This window comes from Barbatula barbatula, assembly GCF_947034865.1.
Source record: "Barbatula barbatula genome assembly, chromosome: 22".
Classification (NCBI taxonomy): domain Eukaryota; kingdom Metazoa; phylum Chordata; class Actinopteri; order Cypriniformes; family Nemacheilidae; genus Barbatula; species Barbatula barbatula.
Window position 1 is genome coordinate 9,253,180 of NC_136785.1, and position 23,215 is coordinate 9,276,394.

Genomic DNA, 23,215 nt, shown 5'->3' on the forward strand with positions numbered 1-23,215 from the left:
TGAGATTTATAACATCTGGAGCTTTGATCATTTGGATACAAATGAAATAGCTCCCCGTATGTTGTTGTTGCAACACTGTAAAACAATGTGAAATGGTGATGCATGAGCCAGCCAGAGTTAACAATGCACTGTGTTCGTTTCCTCTGCTGTCTGGAGCGTGGCTTTGTCTATTTTCCCTTGTGACAGCATCCTTGTGAATTATAATGCACATTTTTTTACTTGCAATGTGTAACTTAAAATGGTGAGCAGGTTCACACCTACTCATAGTGCCTGCTCAGGTCAGAGCCAAGCCATTTAATTGCGCTTTTAATGCTTAATAATGAAGCAATTTGTATTGTAATTTTAAGAACAGAGCTCTTTTTCCTGAAGAGAGAAAAGTGTATGACAGAATCGTTAGACAAGAACTATCTGACAATCGTAGGGCAATCTTTATTTTTATACTCGGCATCTTACAAAAGCTCCAAGCAAGTTTTCTCTCTCGCTCTTCGAGTTGTGGAAGTGAAATAAACATCCATAAAACCCCTATGCACTCAATTTGAAGAGCCTTCACACAGATTCGATTCTCATGAATGGACATCAGCATGTATTCACTAGTTTTATTCACGGGGCTGTTTTAATGAGACTAGTTTATGCATGAAGCTTTCAGCACTGGACAGCACCATCTCTCCATTCAAGTCTTTCCTGGGATTTGTTATTTCTGCTGCTGTTGTCTCATTTACATGCAAGTCCACACGATCCTCCTCTGTGAAGTGTTTACTGGAGCACTCCATTGATTCACTAGCCTTCGGTGATCTAAATGTGCGCCCTCTCGGGATTTATTCGGCCAAATGCGAAATCCAAACCTCGTGCGTCATTAAAAATAAGTGGCGAGGAATGGTGGGGAAGCACGCGCTGCATCGCGGATTAATCGACACGTTCTCGTGGGTTGGTGATTATTTGAGGTCCGAAGTCTCGTGGAATACGTAATGAATACAGGCTACGTCAGAGATCCGTGGGAAGTCATCCTTTCAAACCTACACCTCATTCCACAGCAATTTATGAACTAACGGCTGGACTGTGATATCAGGTACGGGCAAAACATTTTATTTACATACGATAAGGATCTTACTTTATAAAACCATGGTGAATTAAAATTTGTTGTCAGCTTTGTTATTTTTATTGTTGAAATCAGCTGCTTTGTGTTTAACGTCCAGTTTACGCTTTAGAAAATCCTTAATTTTCTTTTTGTCTCTGGCTTTTTTATTAATTATTGAAGGTTGTCATAAAAGATGCTCCTCCTTGGCAAAAGTGAATTCAACCCTTAAAGGATATTCATCGGGCATTCACGTGGATTTGCAGTCTTGCGGCAATATTATATATTTGAAGAGACAGAATAAAATATTACAAATAATGAAGGCTTTGGAGATCTCGTGGGGCGCTTTTATCGGCGCGTCGGACACTAACGGCACGCGCGTGGAGAAAGTTCACCACGCGCTTCAGCCTTTCTCGTCCACCGTCGCTCTTCTGGTGCTAGGGGTGCTCATCATAGGGATTATATTATTTTCACTCACCACCTACTACTTTCACAAAAGCAAGATGAAGAAGAGGAAGATGCAGAGGGAACAGGAGGAATACGAGCGCGATAACTGTAGCTCATCCATTCCGCCGAAACTCAAGCCTAGGTTGGGTCGCAGCTTGATAGCTCGTCCCGCTACGACGAACCGACAACTTCAACCCGCACATGATGATACACAACACCGTGAAGAAGTGGTCTTTGAGGGAGTAACGGTGTCCTCGTAAATGAACGACTGAAAACTGTAAATCCTTTGTAAATATGTAAATCGAGCGTCGTGGAGATGGCGAGCACCATATACTGGAAGGTTTGGTCTTTCGATCATCTTGATATAAAAGAGGTACACGTGGACTTTACTTGGACTTTGGCGTTTGGAAGTCTCTGACTGATGACTCGATTTGATACAAATCTGAGTTCTAAGTGAAAATCTTGGAATGGTTAAATTGCTGATAAGACTTTATGGAATCTTCAAAAGAGGTTTTCTCTTGAGACGCTGTCCAAGGTGCTGAGTGTTTTCTCTGCCCACTTCGTCTAGCCGAGGGGGCGACATAATACGATTATCTTAGACTAGACTAGTATCATAACATTGTATATTTATTTGTAATTAACTATGAAACAATATCACAAAGCTTTTTAAATGGTAGTCGTCTTAGTAGATCTTAGACAGGTGCTGTTATTTTTTGTTCTCACTATCTATAACCACATTGAAGCAAATAGATCAAGCTACTATCAAAACATCTAAAAAAAAAGCTTATTTGACTAGATCTCCTCAACAGAGTACACGAATTAGGAATTGTTGCATCTTGCCACATTTATTACAGATTTCTACTATTTTAAGTGTGAAAATGTGTTACTTTGTCAGATATAAAGATTGTCTTGTCTCTTATATCATTCCCCAGGGACAGGGCAGTTGAACATGAAAGTTACATCTTTTACAGTCTAAAACATGCTGGGTTATATTTCAACCCTGTTTTGGGTCAAAATGGAATTAATTTAGTCGTTGGGTTAAATTTACCCAGAAAATGTTTATACTTGACCCAACAATGGGTTAAAGCAGCACATCAGTTTGGGTTGAAACAACCTGCTTTCATTGTTAACCCAAGCGGTTGTATTTTGTCCCTTTTTACCCAACGCCTGGATGAAAATGGGGTCTGAATCTTCTCTTTCTCTGTGCTGTAGATTGTCTTGTAATAATTTACATCGGAAAGCATGCAAATCACAGTTTAAGGCGGATTTCTAACATAAATCAGTTTTTCTTTTGTTAGCCTGGATATTATCTTGCAGCAGGATATTGGCCTGAATATGATCCTGAAACTGAGAGTTCATTGCTGCATTTACAGGTGTATGTATACAGAGACACCTCCCACAATCTCTGATAATATGTTTATAACTTGTGAATCTGTAATTCTTTAACATTACTCACAATATTTGGATATATCTTATGTTAAAAAAATGAAAGATTTTCATCTTGGTGTACCAGAGTTCTTCATTGCACATGTCTGGCTATTTTCCGAGAAACATAAGCATTGCATCTACTGGATGGCATATGAGTGTCAGGAAGAGACTCCTCTGGGACACAATTCTCTTGGAAATATCTCATTGTAGCTCTCTGAAAACAGCTGACCCTAGCAGATATTCTTTGTCATAAATGGGTATGTATCTGTTTGAGCTGATTCCTGTAACTACGATATGTAGGTCTAAACTGCTTAGTAGCAGTCAAAATATAACCTGACTCTGCTACAACACGTTACATATTTGTCAGCGCTTTATCAGCAACTGCGCTTTATCCTTTGGCGTCGAAAAAATATTTCACCTGCCTCTCACTGACACAGTCATCTCGATTTATGACAGGCTCTTCCAACAAGCTTGTCAGCTCAATATCATGAAATTCACCGTTCATCTCCCATGCGCAAGAATAAGTACACAAATATTTCAAGCTGTCAATCCAATGATGCTCTTTTTTTCAATCTAGGAGGGTTTTTTTCCTCTCGATCATACATACCAAAGCTGTTAAATTACATCCAACATGTTTAAGAGAAATCAGTGCCTGGAGGGGGGACGCTCACTTGTCATTCATCCTTGTCGTTTGACTCGAACTGACAGCAGCTCGAGCAAATCACCAGAACCCACCCAGCCAACCCTTCCAGAAGACGTGTATTTAAACCCCAAATGAGGAGTCCAGCAGTCTGACTGAACACCAGGACTCCTGAGCAAAGGCCTGGACCCCAGCTCTGAGTGCAGATATGGCAGACACAAGCATGCGCATCAGTGGGGGAGCTGTCAGATTTGGAGCCACCTATGGAGGCAACCGTCTGTTCACTGGAGCCAGAGGCAGTGGCAGTGGCGGTGTTAGCCTGGCTATGTCCCGTTCTCTCGGCTTCGGGAGGGGAGGTGGAGGGGGAGCTGGCCTTGGCTTTGGTGGAGGTCTGGGGGCAGGAGCTGGTGCAGGTGCGGGGTTGGGCCTCGGCGGAGGGGCTCTTGCTTTGGGTGGAGGGTTAGGCTTGGGTGCCGCGGGAGCCAGAGCAGCAGGGTTTAGGGCCGGTGCAGCCGGACTCAGAGCCCGTCTGGGGGGCAGAGTCTTTAAAATCGGAGGCTATGGTTTCAATCCATCTTTCATCAGCTCTACCAACACAGTGGAGGTTGGTGCCGGTCCAATGCCCAGCATTGACCCAACACTCCCTTCCCTGGACACAGTTCAGGTCACCCGACTGAGGGAGAAGGGGGAGCTGCAGGCGCTCAATGACAAATTTGCAACCTTCATTGATAAGGTAAGTTACATGGAGTCATGAGGATTCTTCATCCTATAAAAATACATATCTCTGAGCCTGATTTTGATGATTTACAGGCTCGCTCGCTGGAGCAGCACAATGCCGTACTCAAAGCCAAAATTTCCATGTTTACCAACCCAGAGCAGGGAGGACCTGCCAGCTCTTCCATCCTTCTCACTTCTGCCATTGGAACATATAAATTTCAAATTGATAGCCTCACAGCTACTAAAGAAGCCATCATTGCTGAGATAGAGCACTACAAAGGCATTATTGATGATGTTCAGGCCAGGCGAGTCCACCACGATTTATAGTTCATTCAATATGAATAACTCCACATTCATGAATAAAATATATTACTTGTGTCAACAGCACAGTTTGTTTCAGCATTAAAACTATTTTTAAAAACACTTTCTATTGAATTATGTATTTCACATTTGAGCAAATTCAAACTTGACTTTGTAAAGATATTCTACTAAATTATGCTTTATGTTCACGTTTTGTTTTTATTTTATTATATTAATATTAAAATGATTTAGTTTATCATATTTACTAAATTAATAATGCAATGAAACTTATAATAACATTAATTATTGATTATTTATACATTTTAATGAATTAAATTATTAATTATTTTAGTTTTTGAGTACCACTTTTGCATTGTCTGTACTGTAACGAGTATAGGATTTGTGGTTCCTTAAATAGCCATAACTATGGCCAAATAAAGAAACATAATTATAAATGCGCATTCTCTTGTTTAACTTATAGGTATGAGGAGGAAACATCTCAAACCAAAACTCTGGAAATGGATTGGACTACACTGAAAGAGGTTTGAAAAAACATGTTTGAATACATCACATTTAGTTTCAGATTGTCGACTGACAGAAATGTTCCTCCATTAGGATGTGGATAACCTCTACCTTACCATCTTCGAGCTGCAAACCAACATCAGTGGGGTTGAGGATCAGATTGTTCTGTCCAAACAGGTGTATGATGCTGTAAGTAAAGTTCTATACTATAAGTCTGATTTCTTCCTTGATTTAGGTAGCAATTTTTGTAGTGTTAAAATATATTTTTATCCACCAATTACCCATGAGATTCATCTATGCATGTTTTTTAGAAAGTGAGAGAGGTCAGAAACATTGTGACGGGCAGCATGAAGTCAGCAGTCTCGATCTCTGTGGATAACGCAGCCCAGGCGCAGGATCTGACCGCAGCAATGGCGGATGTCAAGGATCACTATGAAAGTCTGGCTCACCGCAGCAAACAGGACGCCCTGCTCTCAGTGCAAGACAGTGTATGAAACATCTCCCCTTAAATATCTAAATTTACAATATTAATGTATTAGCTATATAAAACTTTGTTTCTAAACTATACAAATTACCATATTACCTATTACAAACACAGTAATGAGCCAACAGCTGTATAGGCCTACCATTATAATTAATTTAGGGCCTTATTGCCATCTTTATGTCAAACTATTAAATTATCTTAATTTATAATTTTAGTAAATATTTATACTTGCTGTAAATTGAGAATAATTTGATTAATTATATGATTGAATTAATTCATCAAAAAAGTCTGACCCACCATTCTTCTGAGTCTAATGTGCTTCTAATGTGAGTCGTGATTCATCTTTTGATAACTGTCGCTCCCAAGTGGAGAGTCATTGTATTGCACCTGTTGGTAAAAAACGCCTCGAGTTCACTTGAAACCTTTCTTCTCTTTTTATGGCTGTACAGCTCTCCATGATGTCCGTCTCTACTCAACCAACCTCTCACACACTCACCGCAGCCAAAGAGGAGTTGAGAGTTTATAAACTGCAGATCGACTCTGTGCATAGGGAGATCGAGAGGCTCAAATCCATGGTGTGTTTCTGCCAATGGTTTCCCTCCATAGGCCAGCGTTTCTTGACATTTGATTTTGTCTGATTAATATCTTCTCTGACGACAGAACATGCAGCTGGAGTCTCAGGTGGAGGAAGCAGAGTGTCACTCCAATTCTCACACAGAGACATACCAGGACCAAGTTCTTACTCTCAGATCTCAACTTGATGATCTCAGAAGGGTAAATTATAAATTGGATTTGCGATTAATTATCGATTTTAAATAAAAATACATTTAAAACTGGGCTGTTTTATTAAAACTGGAACAGAATTGCAGTCTGTTTGTCAACAACAGTTGTGGGGCTATATGTTTGATCAATGGGAGACAGGACGAGTGGGAATCTCATCTGAAAACTAACTTTATTTTTGGTGTTTCAAAATGTATTACTTTAGAATAAACCAACTGCTTCCCTTCATTTAAATTTGCATTTTCTTCAGCAAATCACTCATTACGGTCAAGAATATCAGGAACTTCTTGCCAGCAAAATGTCTCTGGAAGTTGAAATCACAGCCTATAAGAAACTTCTGGACAGTGAAGAGAACAGGTGAGTAGATCAGACCTCAGAAGATCATTCCTGGTGTATTTAATCCAACACGACACGTGATGAATGTGTTTGTTTTGTGGACCAGGTTGAAATCGGGAGGCGGTGTAACTGTGCACATGTCTAAGACCACTGTGGGAGGTGGAGCGGGAGCCGGAGGTCTGGGTGGATATGCATTTCACAGTGGTGGGGCAGGTTTTGGTGGAGGTGCTGGTCTTGGTGGAGGTGCTGGTCTGGGTCTTGGAGGTGGATTTGCAGGTTTTGGGTCCAGCCAAGGACTTGGACTCGGGGGAGGACTTGTCTTTGGAGGAGGTGCCGGGGGCTCTTTCGGTAACAGTTTCATGTCCTCCAGCCTGAGCAGCAGTGCTCGTAAGTATTCATAAGAGTACACAGTTTGCAACACACACTAACTTACTAGACATATTTAAAAAACTTCTGTCCATCATTGAATCATAAAAATGAATTGCCTTTTGAAAGCTTTAACGTTTCTGGAATAAATGACGTTCGCAATGGAATGAATTACAGTGAAACGACACTTGCACATTTAAAAGCATGTGTAGTCACAGTTTCCATTGTTTTTACCTAGTGTCATCAACAGTTTACTGAAGATCCACAACCTTCGGTCTTCAAGTGACAATGTTACGCTGCAGTTTAATGTCTGAGGCAGCGAGGAAACCGACCAGCCATACACTGCACAGAGAAGCCCTCCCATAACATTAAACCCTTAACCTGCATTATCACATTTTGTTAAAGCCATGACAGAGGACTGAACCTCAGCTGTATTTCCTGTGTTCTCTTGTTATGTCTGATGAGGCCCTGCATTCAGTGTTCTTCAATTCTGTTTAACATCAGTATCATGTTCATTGTTTTTGGAAGGTTTTGTGTATTTACATGCATCACCTCTTGCCACAATAAAAAAAAATTCCTCCTTCATTCTTTCATTTTTTATGTGATTATGTCAAATAAATCTCTTCTATTAACCCTTGTGTGGGGTTAAAAATATGCTATTTAATTTTTTTTCAACTTCCGACGTTTATATTTAATCAAAATAAATGTGATTTGTACCATATCCTAGATTTTTCTTTGTTTTTAATTTAAATCACACTTTACAGAGATAAATAATAAATATTACTCATACCGTATATCTTTAACAACATTAACACAACATCTTTAACATTTATATTATCTATTTTAATTTGTAATATAATAAAAAAAATTATATTTACATCATACGATCAATGATACATTTAGCTTTCTATGAATTAAAATTGACAATGAATGTTGTTGGAAATGAATCTTTTAAACACAATGTTATTTTTGTGTTTTAAAAAAAAATTCTCAAACAATGCAATTTTGTAGTAACACTACATTGTTATATGAGGTATAAACAGCGGAAAAAAACATACCCACACACCACCCACACCTGACATGTTTTAAATGTCATAAACCCAAATAATGAAGCATGTCATCATCTTGTCTTGCAAACATTAAAGCATCTCTCACAGAGGTTTAACAAATCTCAATGCATTTCACTCAATTATACAAAAAAGATTCGGCATCTGAAAGCAAAAGCTTTTTATTTCTGAGGAAACAACCAAGATCTACTTGGTTTTCTGTTAAGTTGCGTTTTCTGTCATTGAATTCGGATGCAATGGGCTAGGTGTGACATTTAGAGGTATGAGCTGACTATCTGTTGAGTGTGCGTTGCTGTGGGTTTGTGGTGGTCTCTTCACTGGTGTCCGGCATGGTGCTGCACGGATGTGGTTAAAACTAGTTTGAAACAGGAAACACACGGGTTTCTCATTAGTCCATTTCTTGACTTCAAGCAATTTACATCAGAATGGAAGTGGACTGAAAGATCTCTTTAAAGGTAACTGTTTACCTGTTTATACCTCGTGTTTCTTCACACAGCACTTTGATATAAAGATAACCGTGCAAGTATGTTTGCTAGAGTAGAAAACAACTTATTGTGTCGTTAGAAATATAGGTCACGGTTATGTTATTTGTTTGAGTGAAAATAAAAAAGTACCAGAAACGCTCAACCGACACATTTGAAAGTTGGTTCTGATGGTCAGACTCTTGTCATGTTTTTGATTGACGTGTTATAAATTAAAGTAATTAGCAAAAGATTACCAAATAATTACATCACATGAACAGATCCTGTGGTTTGTTATAAAAAAGCTTTTGAGACATGACAATTTCTATTGTGTAGTATGTTAAATGTTACATTTTAAATGATCGGATTTGTGTCAATGTGTCAACAAGCTAATTGTATGAAAATAACTTGCAGTCGAAAAGGTAATACTACTTTTTGATGGTGCCACTTTACAATACTCTTCTGTTTGATAACATGAACTAACAATAAAAATAACAGCTTCAGCATTTATTAATCATTGTCAATGTTCATTTCAATATTCACTAATACATTTTATGAATCCAAAGTTATCTGTTAACATTAACTTTAACCTGGCTAATGTTCGCTTTAACTTTAACCTGGCTAATGTTCGCTTTAACTTTAACCTGGCTAATGTTCGCTTTAACTTTAACCTGGCTAATGTTCGCTTTAACTTTAACCTGGCTAATGTTCGCTTTAACTTTAACCTGGCTAATGTTCGCTTTAACTTTAACCTGGCTAATGTTCGCTTTAACTTTAACCTGGCGAATGTTCGCTTTAACTTTAACCTGGCGAATGTTCGCTTTAACTTTAACCTGGCTAATGTTCGCTTTAACTTTAACCTGGCTAATGTTCGCTTTAACTTTAACCTGGCTAATGTTCGCTTTAACTTAAACCTGGCTAATGTTCGCTTTAACTTTAACCTGGCTATTGTTCGCTTTAACTTTAACCTGGCTAATGTTCGCTTTAACTTTAACCTGGCTAATGTTCGCTTTAACTTTAACCTGGCTAATGTTCGCTTTAACTTTAACCTGGCTAATGTTCGCTTTAACTTTAACCTGGCGAATGTTCGCTTTAACTTTAACCTGGCTAATGTTCGCTTTAACTTTAACCTGGCGAATGTTCGCTTTAACTTTAACCTGGCGAATGTTCGCTTTAACTTTAACCTGGCGAATGTTCGCTTTAACTTAAACCTGGCTAATGTTCGCTTTAACTTTAACCTGGCTAATGTTCGCTTTAACTTAAAACTGGCTAATGTTCGCTTTAACTTTAACCTGGCGAATGTTCGCTTTAACTTTAACCTGGCGAATGTTCGCTTTAACTTTAACCTGGCTAATGTTCGCTTTAACTTTAACCTGGCTAATGTTCGCTTTAACTTAAACCTGGCTAATGTTCGCTTTAACTTTAACCTGGCTAATGTTCGCTTTAACTTTAACCTGGCTAATGTTCACTTTAACTTTAACCTGGCTAATGTTTACTTTAGCTTTAACCTGGCTAATGTTCACTTTAAAGTGAACATTAGGCAGGCCCGGTACTATAGGCTGGATCAACTGGGGAAGGCAATTACATTTAGGGCAGATATATAATAAAAGTTCATTACATGCATCCTTTTTACACTTTTCTGTGATTTATTTGACAGACCATTATTTAATAGGTAATACGTATATGTATACGTATTTAGTATGTAGTATTAATAATTAGTATTTCATTTTTAATAATTTTAACTGTCAGCTGGATATTTCTGGAGGGCCCCCTCGCCCAGACATTAGCTCATGCACATTAAAGTATTATTAGATCAATTGCATTTTATAATATTTAACATAACACAGATTTGTGCAGTAAACACATGTTACTAGCTAATGCATAAACTAATGTTAACAATTGAACCTTATTGCAAAGTTACTGATTTTATTTGTATTATTTGTTTTCTTTTTTCAAGGCATGATTGAAGTCAAAAGTCAGCAAGGAATTCTCCTTGCCATCATTTCTTTGGCTTGTCTTGGTTGCGTCTATGCCCTCTGTTTGTGTTGTAAAAAGAGATCTAGTAAGTGGGCCACTATTTCAACTCTTTTAAAGATGTGCTTTGTTTTTGTCTACTTCTTGAGGTTAAGATAGTCAGACTGTGATGGAACCATATATAAGTTTGTCTAATTTGGTTGTTTGTATTTCGAGTTATACACCATGAAGACAACATCCTGTATGAGCAAAATGAAAAGTAAGTCAAATTGGTTTGTTTAGTCTATACTGTTCATATGTTATATTTTGGATCATATACTTTTTGTATATGGCATTAATTTAAATAAAGTCCAGCTGAACTAAACTCTAACTAAACTAAACGTTGTTCTGCTTTCAGCAATGAACGTAACAGTCGTGTTGTTATCCAACCAGAAAAAGGTAAAATTATTTACATTTTGAAAGCTATTTATAATGATGTTTCCATTACACACAGTTACTGTTTTAGAAAGGACAGTTGAAATAAAATATGTGCTCGTTGAAATATTTTCTGATTTCTAGTAATTAGACCAAGCCAAGTTCCTTCAATGTCAAGGTAAGATCTAATTTATACACTCATGACATGTACTTGTCATTTGGAATACTTTGTGGTATTCTTATGTTCCAATTTATAAAATATAGCTTACGGTTGCTGTTATGATTCATTGAGCATCTGTATGATGTTTGCCGAACACGCATGCAAAGCATTAACTTATATATTCAAATTATTTTCACAGGAAATCAACAACAAAGTTAATTATTCCTACAAACAGTAAGAATTTCCTTTTTGAATTACAATATAGTACATTTAAAAAATGCTTTGTGTAACAACTATTTTTTTCAGCGGGCAAGATCCTCTGCAGTTATCAGAACTTTCCAAATCGTACGTCCTTATTTTTGCAATCATTAGATCACTTTTAGTAAACCATCTCATTTTTATACTCAATTATTAAATTAACTTTTTGCTTCTGTGGCAGATGGTGGCATATATGAACCAACATACGTGTAAGTGTTTATTTTCGTATGACTATAAGGAAAACAAATCATAAAGACAAATGGTTTACAAAAGCTTAAAAATAACATTTCTTATTTGATGTGAATATGACATTGAGATGCTACTAATATACTACACATTTTCATAGGGACCCAATTCCAGATTCATTTTATGCAAATGATGATGATGCAGGTAAATTTGAACTGATAATCCTCTAATAATCCACTTTTTGCCTTAAAAGGTTGCATTAAAAGGAACAAACAAGGTCAAGTCACACCTTCTTATATCAGGCACATGAACCTGTAAAGATATGAAAAACCACTACGTTTGATTATATAGAACGCTGTGAAGGCTACAGGTCACACATTTGTCTATCATCGTGCAAGTTTTGGTACACACAACTTGCACAAATGGAAGACAATGTTAAGACTAAAAAAAACCCATTCAAATAATGATATATTATTTACATACCTCAGGAATGGATGTGGGAACATACCAGAATGTTATTCTATCAACAGAAATTCAACATGACTCAGGTTGGTGTTTTAAGTAATTAACGTTTGTTCAGTTTTTTTAACATTTGTAGGTTTACAATTAGTAACACCGAATAACTGCATCAGCAAAATGCTTTCATGATGCTTGCCAGATCTAGTTCAGACGTAGTTCACGTACATTCAAATCTGAATACCAATAACGAATTATAGTAATCTAAACTAAACATACAAGTGCAATATTTTTTCACTTTGCAATAATGTTTATATTTATGAAGTATTATAAAGTTTTCTCTAACTGTGACAATAGTACTATAATAAATATCTATGATTGTATGATATGAAATCTGTAACTGGACTCTAATGTATAAATGTTTAAAAAAACGTTATGATTTTAATACTGTTAAAGGACAGATAAAGGTGTCCAGCAATCGTTTAAACTACAGATTAAAAAACTAGATTTTGTTATACATTTTATTTAAAAAAAAACGTATAATTGTATACAAACATATTGTACAGATTGCAATACTGATACACTGCCCGTTCTGTTTTAGAAGACAGCTATGAATATGAAAACAGTGGCTTCCTGGCCAACAGACCTGAAGGTTTTTAACATTTGATTTGATCATCAACATTTTATTAATTCATGATAAAACAGCTTTACTCAATCAGTTCTTTTGTTCATAGAATCGGAATATGTGAATGATACTGTGGACCAAAAATGAACACTTTCAATGGGAAATGTCATCAACAAGCCTTTAACTGAAATGAGACTCCAGTATTACATTTTTATGACTTTAATATTCAGAAAAGAAATGTTGGTTTCCTGATGTAATCAAGTATAAATAATAAATAAAATAATAATATAACATGTTCAGTGTGCCACTGTGTGTAGATGTTTTATCTGCTCATCAATTAAGATTCAAAATGTTAAAACCTATATTTATCATAAGAAATTTGTTGTACATGCAATATGATTTTGAGTAAAATACTGTTGCAAGGATACTATATACATCTATAAAAAGTTTTAAGATGTAGTCAATAATAGATGACTAACCTGCCCGTCCCGTCACCTTTCAACTAAAGTATGTGGGCTATGGAAGATATTTGTGAAAGTTCATCACAAACACAATAGGCGATTGATGTGTTTTTCCACCAAACTTGTCAAAGCAAGCACTTGGTCCATAACAAATGACAACAACAGTTTAAATGTCGCTCGTTCTGCTGTAATGTGACCTAAGACATGTTTTTAAAACACAACCCAATTTTAAATGACTAACATATACTGCAAGTTGATGTGGACATCAAAGAAAATAAATCCTTCTCAAACAGAAGTATATTTAATCCATTTTTATTGCAGATTGCTACTTTTTTTACAATAATATATTTTTAATTTTACATAAAAGTACATTAAGAACAATGAGGACTAGTGATTGTTCGGTCGGTCACCCTGGCTTTAGCTTGCATCTGGTGTCGCAGTCTTGCTGCACAGTCGACCCAACAGTCCAGCCATCTGTAATAAAGAGTTCACCCCTTCTGCCACCTTCATATGAGTATACCCGATCTCCTGGACAAAGATAAATGAGAACATATTTGTAGTGTGATTAAAATAAACTGTGCGTAGAACAACATGTATGCAGTACGGATCAGTCATGCGCCATTGTGCTTTCAAACATACTACGTTTGTAGCACACTAACAGTCCGCGTCTACTGTGTGATTCAGTCGACAATGGGTATTTCGCAATATTTGCCGCCATCTTGTATTTTCTGGACCCCCTGCGTGTCTGCATAAAAGCATCTTTCTCACGCAGCATGAACACTGTAGATTTTTTTTTTTAAAACTACTTAAAACACACCTCTTCGGCGACAACTTGACAGACAAATGAAGAGAAAGAAAAAAAGTACACTAACCCTCTTCTCTCAACAGGTATTGGTCTAGCTTTTGTTGAAACTAGTAATCCTGTATTAGCAGCTATTGTACTATTGCTCTTTGTATGACACATCGCTTATTGCTCCCCGAACTCTTTGTAAGTCGCTTTGGATAAAAGCGTCTGCTAAAACTACTAAATGTAAGTGTAAATTTGTACAACATATTTTAACCTTAAATAAACAAATAATATATACATTTATAGTGAATGTACATGTGTGTCAATTCATTTTCATTTTGAGCATGATACGTGTGCTATAGCTTTAAATCAGTCCGTGCTGTACAGCAAAAATAGACTCAATGCCTTAACAACCGTACCGCACCCGCGTGCATGATCTAATCCGTTAACATGGGAAAAAATACACACCCTATACGCACTGCAGACGGAGTATGTGTGAAAAATGTCATTTACTATTTTTGATAGACAAACTAAAGGTGTATGCTATTAATCAAAGGTTTGGTAATACCTTCCAACATGTATTCATGTGAATACAATTATTCATGTTAGTTCATTGTGCAGTAACTTACATTAACTGATATGACTTCTGATTTTATACATTTATCAGTAAATGCTAAAATGAACATGAACTAAGTATATCCTGTATAAATGGTCTAAAAGTATTGTTCATTGTTAGTTCATGTTAGTCAATTCATAAACAAATTGTTAACAAATATTATGTTACCAAATTTTGTACACGCTTGACTCCTGTGGTAAAAAGGCAAATACCAAAATGCAAATCTGTAAATGTTAGAGGATTTGGACCAAACAGATGCTTTTTCAAATAGGAGAACATAAGGACATTGTGGTGTTGAGTATGGTTGTTTACTTGTTTGCTACAATTAGCAAACACTGCGACGGAACAAATTTTGATTTGTTAATCATTTTTGGTAACAGTATAATTATGATACTTTCATTTGTTATTAATACATTTTAATGACTATTGTTCATATGTTAGAACAAAAAACAGTCACTAGATGTGTTAAAACCTTGTATATGTATGTAAAGATACACTACAAGCGCTATACAAACATACATACCTTTATATATTCAAGCTTTAAATATTCGGCCATCTGGAAGGTCTTACAAACTCTAAAGATGTTTCCGATTATGTCCTCTGGCGAGTATCCTAGCAACCAAAGCTGTTCAATAACCTGTAGAGAGATGCCGTATCATTTTTACCCAGTTTGATTGATAACTATACTTGTGTTGCATACGGGACGTGTTTTATGGTACCTTATAGGCTTCCTCAATGTTAGCGTCAACACAGTGTCCCAGCATACTCTTAACCAGCAGAGGATGAGGTTCATCACACACCTACACAAGCAATACACTTTGTTAATCACAAGATGCATTTTTATATATCAATGTAAATTATGAGTTTAAGAAATGTCCACAGTAACCTTGAAAACATTGTCACTGTTGATGTAGCCAAATCCAGAATTTGTTGACTGTAAGTTATTCAGAGCCTAAAGACCCAAAGAAAAGATAGTTGAGTATATAATCATCTGATATCCAGAAGATAACAATGATCAGCCTGACCTGTCTCATGTCCCCCTGAGCAGTGAAGATGATGGCTTCCAGGCCATCATTGGTGACGTGCAAGTTCTCCTTTTCTACCACCTCCATCAGACGCATCATGATCTGCTCGTCTCTCAGCTTGCTATAACGCAACACTGCACAGCGGGACTGAATGGGCTCTGCAAAACAAAATAAATCGAGAACAAATTTCTCACTTACATCATAGATGTGCTGGGATCTAGTTTAGCACAATGCTTTTACAGCTCATTTGGTGCAAAATATCCAGATCAAAATGATAATCAACAAACCGATGATCTTATCTGATGCATTGCATGCCAGGGCAAAGCGTGTGGTTTTAGAGTAGATCTCCATGGTTCTTCTCAGAGCCTGCTGGGCCCCATCTGTCATACTGATTTAAAAATAACATGCATATAAGTATTTTTTATAGACATCATTTAATATCTATTTGAACTAATCTTTACCTGTCAGCTTCATCCAAAATGATAATCTTGTGGCGACCTTTTGGTAACGTGACCTTTTGCTGGGCGAACATTTTAATCTTGTTTCTCACGACATCTATTCCACTGAAATTATGACCAAAAATAAAATCTGACTCGGAGGCGTTAAATTCAACCTATTTATTATAAAATTGTGCCTTTTTTTTCTGGGACTAGCCTTAAGCCTTGTCTGTGAAACCGGGCAATAAGATTTAGAGGATAGAGTGTCATAAAACAAAAGCTCTAACCGGTCATTGGAGGCATTCAGCTCAAGCACAGCATCTTTCATGGCTGGACCAAGAAGAGCTCTAGCCAAACACAAAATACTGGTAGTTTTTCCAGTACCAGGAGGACCCTAAAACCAAAATTTGATCATTGTTTTAATGCACAATGATTAGCTTGGCAATCACATGGTACTGGTGATGAAATAGTGTTTGGATCTTACAGCAATGATGATGTTGGGCACATTTCCTTCTCTTGCAAACACCTGCAATGGTAACGGGGCACAACAGGAAACGTGTCAGTATTTCCAGAAGTGTGTACAGACAAATATGAGAAGCAGGTTGTTCTATACTGACCTCCAGTCTGCTGACAGTTTCTTCGTTTCCGACAATTTCATTCAACTTAAGAGGTCTGTATTTTTCAACCCTAATAAAAAACACATTTGAAACCATGTTGATGAACTGGAAAAGGTAAAATCTAACACGAAACTAATGATTATATAGAATACGTTTTTTTGTACGTGCTGTGTTCCCTGTACATAAACTATAGTCTACACGTTTAAATCGTTTCCATCAATAGCTTGTATTAAAGCCTATACATTTTCCATTATAACGTAATCTATGGATAACATTGTTTTTCCCGATATGGTGAACACAGCACATCCTGCAGCTAACACGTATGTTTGCGGCTCAAAAATGAATGAGTCGATGGGGGTTTTTGTACATCTTATCCGCCGTATAAACGCGTATGTACTTCAGAAAATGCTGTTAAGTTTCGTGCTTACTATGCACTAAATTCGCGTTATATGCTAAGACAATGCTACTAAAATAGCTAGAAACCGTACCACGGTAGTTCATAAGAAGTCGTCGATGATTTAGGTGCAGTGTCGTCTTTTTTAGACGGAGCGTCGACTTGACTTTGCTCACTGTCCGTCTCTTTCATCTCAACATCCATGTTGTCGGTCTTCAGCGCGTATTCCCGCCACGGCAGGAACAAAACACAAGAGACAGTGATGTCACTTCCGTCAACTGGAGCGCGTAGTGCCTTCGGTGGTTAAGGAGGGTAAACGCATGTCCGGTCAATGCTACACAGAACAGTTGCGGAAACGTCTCCGGTTACTTTCGTAACCTCGGTTCCCTGAGAAGCGGGAACGAGACATTGCGGCATGTAGAGCTCGCTCTATGGGCATTTGTCGTACATATATCAGACCTTGATAATGAATAAATCGCGTTATGTAATGTTTGTTTTCCCTATTTTATTACAGTAAACCATGAACAAATCGGAAAACATATGCTAGTTGCTTTTGGTAAATAAAATGAATGCCTGTCAGAAAACAAGCTGAATGAATGAATGGCTATGGCAGCAGGAATCTTTTCCCCTATTTCCGGTCTCTGTTGCCATTTTGTGAATTAAACGAATTAAACAGATTTTTTATATAAACACAAAAATAAACAAATTATCTATGATTTAACTTTTACTAATAACACCATAATTAACTGTTGCAAGTCTTTACAAAATATTTTTTGTGTTTAGGTACATTGTTATGACTTCAACCCAAACAGCTTCAGTTGTTGAAACTTCTGACCTTCAGGGCATCTGTTTGTAAGCCTACATTTTCTCAATAAAATATAAGCAAAATTAAAGTCATAATGAAACGGAAGTTGCGATTGACTGCTTTCCGTATCATGAGTGGAACGGCTTCTGAAATCAGAACAATTGTTGGCCAGGGTTTTATTTTGACCTTATATTTTTGACTGGTTTGTTGCAGGGGAGGGCTAAAAATGTCTGGCCATTGGACAGTATAGTCCTACCTTTTTTTGTTGCTGACGTCATGTGGTGAAGAGTTGTTGTTGAGAGGGAGAGAGGAGCATAAGTGCAAGTGCACATGAATTAAACAAAATAATAGTGTGCACGGATAAATCATTTTTAGTAATCACTGCAACACTGTGTAAAACTCTTAATAATTTTCTTGTTTGATTGCATGGTGACTTGAAAAAGGAAAAGTGACCCCACAATAAAGGTTGATCATTCCCATCATCATGCAGCCTACTTGAGGCTCGATTCACAAGAGGTCCCTGAATAAACCTGTTTACTGTTCTTTTTATTTATACAATTTTGCCAAATTTTAATCTGATGCGCAAAGATGTTTAATTTCCAACCTTGAGAGCATCTGCTGGTGAACCAGAGGTTTCCCATTTAACAAGATGTGCCAGAGCGAGTGACCCATTTTTTTATCTTAAACAGAAAGTTGGTCATCACAAATCCCTTTCTTTTAAAGAGAAGGCACATGTTTGATAAACTTAAATTTTCTATGTATATTTTTCCCAAATATAATTAAAGGCTACTGTAACTGTGTAAAGGTAGCAGACTATACAAACATTAGGGCATTTTAACCATCTGAGGTGCAGTGTTTTCTTTTCAGCCTTCAGAACATCTGTTGGCCAACCCAAGGTTTCACACATGGGAGAAGCAGCTCTGGGTATTTAAGTCAGGTCAACTGACCCAAATTCACTCAACATTTTCTGAAAACATGAAGGCGTTCATTGTTGTTCTTCTAGCGGCTCTGTGCTTTAAAGGGCTAAATGCTCAGTGTCCTGAACCCAACACACTGCAGGATGCTGAAGGAAACAAACTCTGTGCACGCATGTTTGAGGACAGCAGCTATTACAACGACCAGAGCTGTCAAGGCAAATACCTAAATGTCTATCCTGGTGAAGACTATCCCATCATGACGTGGGTTTGGAACAACCGTGTCTCTTCTCTCGTGGTGGCCAAGTCCTGCAGCCTGACTGTGTGGTCTAAGACTAAGAAGCAAGGCAACAAGAAGAAGTTTTCGGCTGGCATCGTGTACAACCTTAAGAACGTGAAGAAAGGCCTGTTTGGGAACTGGAATGATTCCATCTCAGGATACTACTGCACATGCTAGATGTGACACAAGGCAGATAAACAAAATATGTTATTAACATATGAAATAATGTTAATGAAATAAGAACAGTTGTAAACCCTGGTAAACTTGTTTTCAAATGTTCAATTAAAACATCTTAATGGACCTTTATTTAGTACACAAGCATTATTTTATGGTGGCATCTGTCTGTGATATTTTAAGAGCATCTGCAAAGTGAATTAAACAGCAAGTATCTCTGCAGGCGATACAATTCATGAATGTTCAGGAAAAAATGCAAAAAAAGGAATTCAAAGAGTGCTGCTTGCATAGTGTAACCCTTACTGGTAATTGTTTGCACATTTTGGCCTAGAAAGCCTTAATCAGGGTTTGGCACATCTTTAATACACTTTCTGTGTCTTAATTCTATCAACTGTGAAATGAGTGCAGCAACAATAGTCCAATCCAAGGTATTACAAGTCAACAGGGAAGAATACAAATGTATGTTATGGTTTGCATGTCAGAGACATATTAAAGCCTTGTCATATGTTTAAAAACAACAATGAAAAGACTTTCCACAAACATACAGTTTCTGCACATGCATGACACATGTGTAATATGGTTTGCAAGAGAAATAAAATTTTTGATCATATAAAATATACCAAAACATGTAAGAAGATTACACAATTGTTACGTATTTTACAAGATCAATTTGATGTTGGCACAGCAAGAAACAGATTTAGAATTCCACAATGTTCAGATTACATTTTATAGGCCTATTCTTAAACAGAAAAAAAACAATTTTCGTCTCAAATATAAACTTGTGCAAAGTTAGGTAACAATGTATCCTAATGCAGTCTGATGTGAATACTATACTATAAATTGTTCTTTACTGTGGGCAGATATGCTGTATCTATGAATTAATGACCCACTAAACATGTCAGATTAAATAATAACCACTTTTCTAACTTTTGGTTTAGTTATTGACATAGTTTCACGGCTTACTGCATATGCAACAGTATATTGCTTACAATTTCAAAGAATAAAAGAATGACATTTTCACTTATTAATGTATTCCAGACATGGGCCAATAGCAAGAAATCAGAATGTTTCCGTTTTTGATGTAAAAATGCGTTTAAATGCTTTTTCACAAATTATAACCCAGATGTCTGTGTTAGAAAGATTGGGGCGCATGCCATGGCCGCTGCCCTCACATCAAACAGAACCAACCCGCGCCATACAGTGGTTCCAGTTAAAAAGGATAATATGCTTTATTTAATTATGTTATCAATATTATTAGGTGTGAGATAAAGAACCAGGTCTAGTCTGATCAATGTTTGTTCTTATCACAAGGTCCTTGAAAGCACCTGTTGGCAAACCTGAAGTTTCTCACGAGGAGCAGCTATAAATCAGGTCAAATGACCCCATTCCACTCAACATACTGAAAACATGAAGGCGTTCGTTGCTGTTCTCATTGCTGCTCTATGCTTTGAAGGGCTGAAAGCACAGTGTCCTGCTCCAAGCACGCTGCAGGACGGCGAAGGAAACAAGCTCTGTGCACGCTTCTTCGAACACAGCAGCTATTACTATGACATGAGCTGCTATGGCAACTTTTTGGATGTTTATCCTGATGAAGACGCTCCCATCATCCCCAGGGTTTGGGACAACCGTGTCTCTTCTCTCGTTGTGGCCAAGTCCTGCAGCCTGACAGTGTGGTCTCGAAGCAAGAAGCGAGGTTCCAAGAAGAAGTTTTCTGCTGGCATCGTGCACTACCTCAAGGAAGTGAAACAAGGCTTGATCGGAAACTGGAACGATTCCATCTCAGGATACTACTGCACATGTTAGATGTGAAACAAGGTTATGGACTGACGCTCATTGAACTTTAACATTTAATGATAATAGAACAAGAGAAGAGCTGTAAACCCTGGTACATGCATATTTTCGGATGTTCGATTACAATTTCTGTAATTCTGTTCATTAACTGCAATTTAAATAAATCAAATGTTGTTGCAAGAAAGTGATGCAGAAACTTTCTGTTGTTTTTATTTTATTACACAACTGTTCAAAAGTTTAGGCTCACTTTCTCTGTATACATTTTTTTTGGTAGAATGCAATGCAATATAATAAACATAACTATGTCTTCAGAGGTGTATGAAGATCTTACATAATGAAGTGTCACGTTTTTTTATTACCGAATGAGCTATATCTACACGGGTCCCTTTACATCAGCGTTTCTCAAAGTGTGGGGCGGACCCCACTGGTGGGGAATAGAGACACGACAGACGGGGCGCTACAAACAGGAGGAAATTGGGTCATTTTTATGAATTCCTTTATTTATTAGCCGTGCACTCAAAACAAAACAACGACACATTTTAATGTAAGCCTTACATAAAACAACATAAAACAACATCACACTGCGAAGAAAATGTCACACGGAACCACAGTAGCCTTGGAGAACGATTTCATGCCGGGATGTTAATTGAAGCCGCACAATGGGGAGAGGAAGTAGGCGGTGGTAAGTATAAAAGTTAGCAATGGATAAGTTTGTGACATGGAATGAAAAGAAAACCAGAAATTTTGTACCAGCAGACAAAACCCAGATAGACATAGTCCTGTAGCTCAGTGGTTAGAGCATGGTGCTAGCATCGCTAAGGTCATGGGTTCGATCCCAAGGATAGCACATATGTAGATGCAATTGTATTATGCCAAGCGCATACATGTAAATGGAAAGTGTATTAACATTTAGTTGGGGAAAGGTGGGGCTCAGAACCCTTCCCTACCACCAAATGGGGAATGGCAGAAAAAGTTTGAGAAACACTGCCTTACATGGAATTCACCATGTTGTTTCTACAGTAGCCCTAAACAGAAAAACGGCTCTTCAGAGCACGTTTTGTAAATACCTTCAGCATAGAAGCGAAAACGTGATGACATCTTAGTTCTGTGGCAGCCACCGTAGTGCTTTAAAAGGGAGGGGTAAGCGGGGGAGTGAGTTGATAGCAATTCGCAACCTCACTAGATGGCGATAAATGTCATACACTGGACCTTTAAGATTGTTTCCCCCATTTTAGAATAATTGTATCTCAAATCAATGAAACTCATAAAAACTCTGGAATAACAAAAATCTCTCTCTCTCTCTCTCTCTCTCTAATATTTAAATACCTACACCCCTCAACTTTTTTGTCTATTTTTGCAGTTAATTCAGGACTGCATTTTAGCTTCATTTCTCAAATCTGCACTAAACTGTAGATCAATAAATCATGTCTGATACAGCAGCTAATGAGCCGGTTGACATTAAACCCTGGAGAAGAGCTCAGAGCCACCTGCAGTGAGCTCAACAACTGGTCTTTCCGCAGATATTATTGATAAAAGCTAAAGCACTTAACCTCTCTCTCGTGGTGCTAGAGTCCTCTGAATCAGACTCACATCAGGAGGGAATCTGGTGTCCAAATATTTATTTTTAACCAAAAAATGGCTAGCAGAAATTGTTTAAATGCAACACATGTCAATGTAAATGTCTGTGCAGGAACAAAGATGTTCATCACAGATTGAATAGTTAGTAACTGTTTTGTTGTTGTTGCTGAAGGATGGCACAAAAACAACTTGAGTGTCTCTGGATATTTTAAACACACCCCAGATTATTTATAAAAGCTACTTTAAACTAGTGAATCAAAGATCTGTAATTTCTTTATAATTCATCCTGTTATTGAATTTACCTGAAGTGGCATTTTTTCTTTGAAGATAAAGCAACAATGCTGCACATTGTGATGGCAGGTATCACTCATGCGCTATTACACATGACTGAGATACATTGAGGAGAAGGTCACACCCCATGATGCCTGTGACTTGCCTCTTCAGCCCATCACGGGGGTGGAATGAAATCTAATTATGAGAGGAGGCAGCATCCTCTCCTATCTCTCCTCACTCTTAACTTTCTCATCATTCAGTCCTGCAGGTTGTAATGTGTTCAACAAACAATCAACGATAACAAGACAGTTTTTCTGCATTCTGGACAAATTTTCATCAACTGAGGTAAAAATGTATATTCTTATGTTAA

At 37.4% G+C, this 23,215-nt stretch overlaps 5 protein-coding genes across 6 annotated transcripts; 4 read left to right on the top strand and 1 right to left on the bottom strand.

The window, feature by feature from the left end:
• The first annotated feature begins 852 nt into the window (after nucleotides 1-852).
• LOC306911346 (thread biopolymer filament subunit alpha) lies at nucleotides 853-7,812 on the top strand. Its single transcript, XM_079486628.1, has 11 exons — nucleotides 853-1,066; nucleotides 1,256-4,320; nucleotides 4,398-4,609; nucleotides 5,086-5,146; nucleotides 5,220-5,315; nucleotides 5,438-5,614; nucleotides 6,060-6,185; nucleotides 6,271-6,384; nucleotides 6,641-6,747; nucleotides 6,833-7,113; nucleotides 7,331-7,812. The coding sequence occupies exons 2-11, from the start codon at nucleotides 3,796-3,798 to the stop codon at nucleotides 7,348-7,350; spliced, it is 1,719 nt and encodes a 572-aa protein (XP_079342754.1). The 5' UTR covers nucleotides 853-1,066; nucleotides 1,256-3,795; the 3' UTR covers nucleotides 7,351-7,812.
• Nucleotides 7,813-8,551: 739 nt separating this feature from the next.
• On the top strand, nucleotides 8,552-13,441 carry LOC306911355 (uncharacterized protein). 2 transcript variants are annotated; one of them, XM_079486638.1, is made up of 12 exons: nucleotides 8,552-8,614; nucleotides 10,578-10,682; nucleotides 10,811-10,853; nucleotides 10,992-11,032; nucleotides 11,153-11,186; nucleotides 11,368-11,402; nucleotides 11,475-11,513; nucleotides 11,608-11,635; nucleotides 11,773-11,816; nucleotides 12,101-12,160; nucleotides 12,670-12,720; nucleotides 12,803-13,441. In XM_079486638.1, exons 2-12 carry the CDS (start codon nucleotides 10,580-10,582, stop codon nucleotides 12,838-12,840), a joined length of 516 nt encoding a protein of 171 aa, XP_079342764.1. In that variant the 5' UTR covers nucleotides 8,552-8,614; nucleotides 10,578-10,579; the 3' UTR covers nucleotides 12,841-13,441. The 2 variants fall into 2 exon arrangements, with proteins under 2 accessions (XP_079342764.1, XP_079342765.1); XM_079486639.1 differs by having other exon boundaries at nucleotides 12,143-12,160; nucleotides 12,803-12,942.
• Nucleotides 13,407-17,375, bottom strand: rfc2 (replication factor C (activator 1) 2). The gene is made up of 11 exons (XM_079486634.1): nucleotides 17,125-17,375; nucleotides 16,637-16,706; nucleotides 16,504-16,545; nucleotides 16,307-16,413; nucleotides 16,044-16,145; nucleotides 15,870-15,970; nucleotides 15,583-15,740; nucleotides 15,444-15,509; nucleotides 15,277-15,357; nucleotides 15,081-15,194; nucleotides 13,407-13,682 (listed from the first exon to the last, which is right to left on the bottom strand). The coding sequence occupies exons 1-11, from the start codon at nucleotides 17,232-17,234 to the stop codon at nucleotides 13,572-13,574; spliced, it is 1,062 nt and encodes a 353-aa protein (XP_079342760.1). The 5' UTR covers nucleotides 17,235-17,375; the 3' UTR covers nucleotides 13,407-13,571.
• A 1,435-nt stretch (nucleotides 17,376-18,810) lies between these two features.
• LOC306911592 (syncollin-like) lies at nucleotides 18,811-19,206 on the top strand (the record flags this gene model as incomplete). The annotated part of the gene is made up of 1 exon (XM_079487058.1): nucleotides 18,811-19,206. One exon carries the CDS (start codon nucleotides 18,811-18,813, stop codon nucleotides 19,204-19,206), a length of 396 nt encoding a protein of 131 aa, XP_079343184.1.
• Nucleotides 19,207-20,610: 1,404 nt separating this feature from the next.
• On the top strand, nucleotides 20,611-21,006 carry LOC306911593 (syncollin-like; the record flags this gene model as incomplete). The annotated part of the gene is made up of 1 exon (XM_079487059.1): nucleotides 20,611-21,006. One exon carries the CDS (start codon nucleotides 20,611-20,613, stop codon nucleotides 21,004-21,006), a length of 396 nt encoding a protein of 131 aa, XP_079343185.1.
• Nucleotides 21,007-23,215: the final 2,209 nt, after the last annotated feature.

What these genes read in the sequence shown, in the direction of transcription:
- LOC306911346 (XM_079486628.1), top strand. Translation starts at nt 3,796, where the DNA reads ATGGCAGACACAAGCATGCGCATCAGTGGGGGAGCTGTCAGATTTGGA. An exon ending in ATTGATGATGTTCAGGCCAG is followed by an intron (nt 4,610 to 5,085) that starts GCGAGTCCACCA and finishes TTTAACTTATAG; the next exon opens with GTATGAGGAGGAAACATCTC. An exon ending in ATTGGACTACACTGAAAGAG is followed by an intron (nt 5,147 to 5,219) that starts GTTTGAAAAAAC and finishes TTCCTCCATTAG; the next exon opens with GATGTGGATAACCTCTACCT.
- LOC306911355 (XM_079486638.1), top strand. Translation starts at nt 10,580, where the DNA reads ATGATTGAAGTCAAAAGTCAGCAAGGAATTCTCCTTGCCATCATTTCT. An exon ending in TGTTATCCAACCAGAAAAAG is followed by an intron (nt 11,033 to 11,152) that starts GTAAAATTATTT and finishes TCTGATTTCTAG; the next exon opens with TAATTAGACCAAGCCAAGTT. An exon ending in TTATCAGAACTTTCCAAATC is followed by an intron (nt 11,514 to 11,607) that starts GTACGTCCTTAT and finishes CTTCTGTGGCAG; the next exon opens with ATGGTGGCATATATGAACCA.
- rfc2 (XM_079486634.1), bottom strand. Translation starts at nt 17,234, where the DNA reads ATGGATGTTGAGATGAAAGAGACGGACAGTGAGCAAAGTCAAGTCGAC. An exon ending in TGCCCAACATCATCATTGCT is followed by an intron (nt 16,414 to 16,503) that starts GTAAGATCCAAA and finishes TTTTGGTTTTAG; the next exon opens with GGTCCTCCTGGTACTGGAAA. An exon ending in ATTTTGGATGAAGCTGACAG is followed by an intron (nt 15,971 to 16,043) that starts GTAAAGATTAGT and finishes TTTTTAAATCAG; the next exon opens with TATGACAGATGGGGCCCAGC.